Raw genomic sequence first — 949 nt, forward strand, 5'->3', positions numbered from 1 at the left:
ACAGTCAGAGCCTCAGTGGCTCGACCCTCTATGTTGTCGGCGGCCACGCGATGGATACCTCTGATGATGGATGCCTCCTTGCCTACACACCACAGAGTTCGTGACACGATACTGCAATGAAGGCAGACCTTGATATTTATACAGGGTTTGGATGTAACGCGAGACCTCAACACTGGACCATGCAAGGAGGAGGGAGAGTCCAGTGTTTACGGCTATGAGATTGAGAGACTCTAGACACTCTCCAGCCTCTGCAGCAGGGATATCAACCTGAACAAAACACCATCAGATGATAATAGAAATCAGTGACATTGTTACCAAACACAAGAGCACGTTCACATGGTACGGGGGCTTCACTTTGCCCAATTCGCGAATCCGTCTAGGAAGCTCATCTCGCTTCCGTCTGTAAGTTCCCAAACTGAATAGTAGTCCTCCATGATGACGTGAACACTGTGACCTACGTGGTATAGAGTATCGCCGTGTTGTTTTCTACCGCAAAGTCCGGCACCAGAGCTTCATCGAAAAATGCTGCTGCGTTGACCAAGTGGTTGACGGCGGGATCATCTGTGACACAGAGCAATAGATATTAGCACTGCTGTCACCAACAGCCTACCCTTAATTCTCGGATTCGCCCTCAGGCGTGACATAACCTTAATGCGAGGGGAAGAGGAAGCACACAAGAAACCACTATGAGACGCCCTTTCACTCAGTCGCATACACAACAGCGTGATAGAAGACAGGATGATACTATTCATTAACGGTCTGGTGCAGAATCGGGGCGATGGGACATTGGGGTTGTCGTTGAAGACGTAGCTCCTCTAGGTAGACATACTCTTCCGACCTCCTCCATCATCCTCCTATAATCAATCGCCATTTGCAAGGCCTCATGAGCACCATATTGCTTCACTGAGAACGTTCTGCTGTTTTCTCGTCCTGAGGGCGATGCTCATCA

The 949-nt window shown here is 49.4% G+C and overlaps 1 protein-coding gene across 1 annotated transcript; it reads right to left on the reverse strand.

Annotated features, from left to right (window-relative positions):
* Window positions 1-230: 230 nt before the first annotated feature.
* On the reverse strand, window positions 231-561 carry Pmar_PMAR006681 (hypothetical protein; the record flags this gene model as incomplete). The annotated part of the gene is made up of 3 exons (XM_002779463.1): window positions 231-267; window positions 344-415; window positions 459-561. Coding segments are annotated over 3 exons (212 nt in total), but the record flags the coding sequence as incomplete, so codon positions are not given.
* Window positions 562-949: the final 388 nt, after the last annotated feature.

The sequence above is a fragment of the Perkinsus marinus genome (genome assembly GCF_000006405.1).
Source record: "Perkinsus marinus ATCC 50983 genomic scaffold scf_1104296947112, whole genome shotgun sequence".
Classification (NCBI taxonomy): Eukaryota; Perkinsozoa; order Perkinsida; family Perkinsidae; genus Perkinsus; species Perkinsus marinus.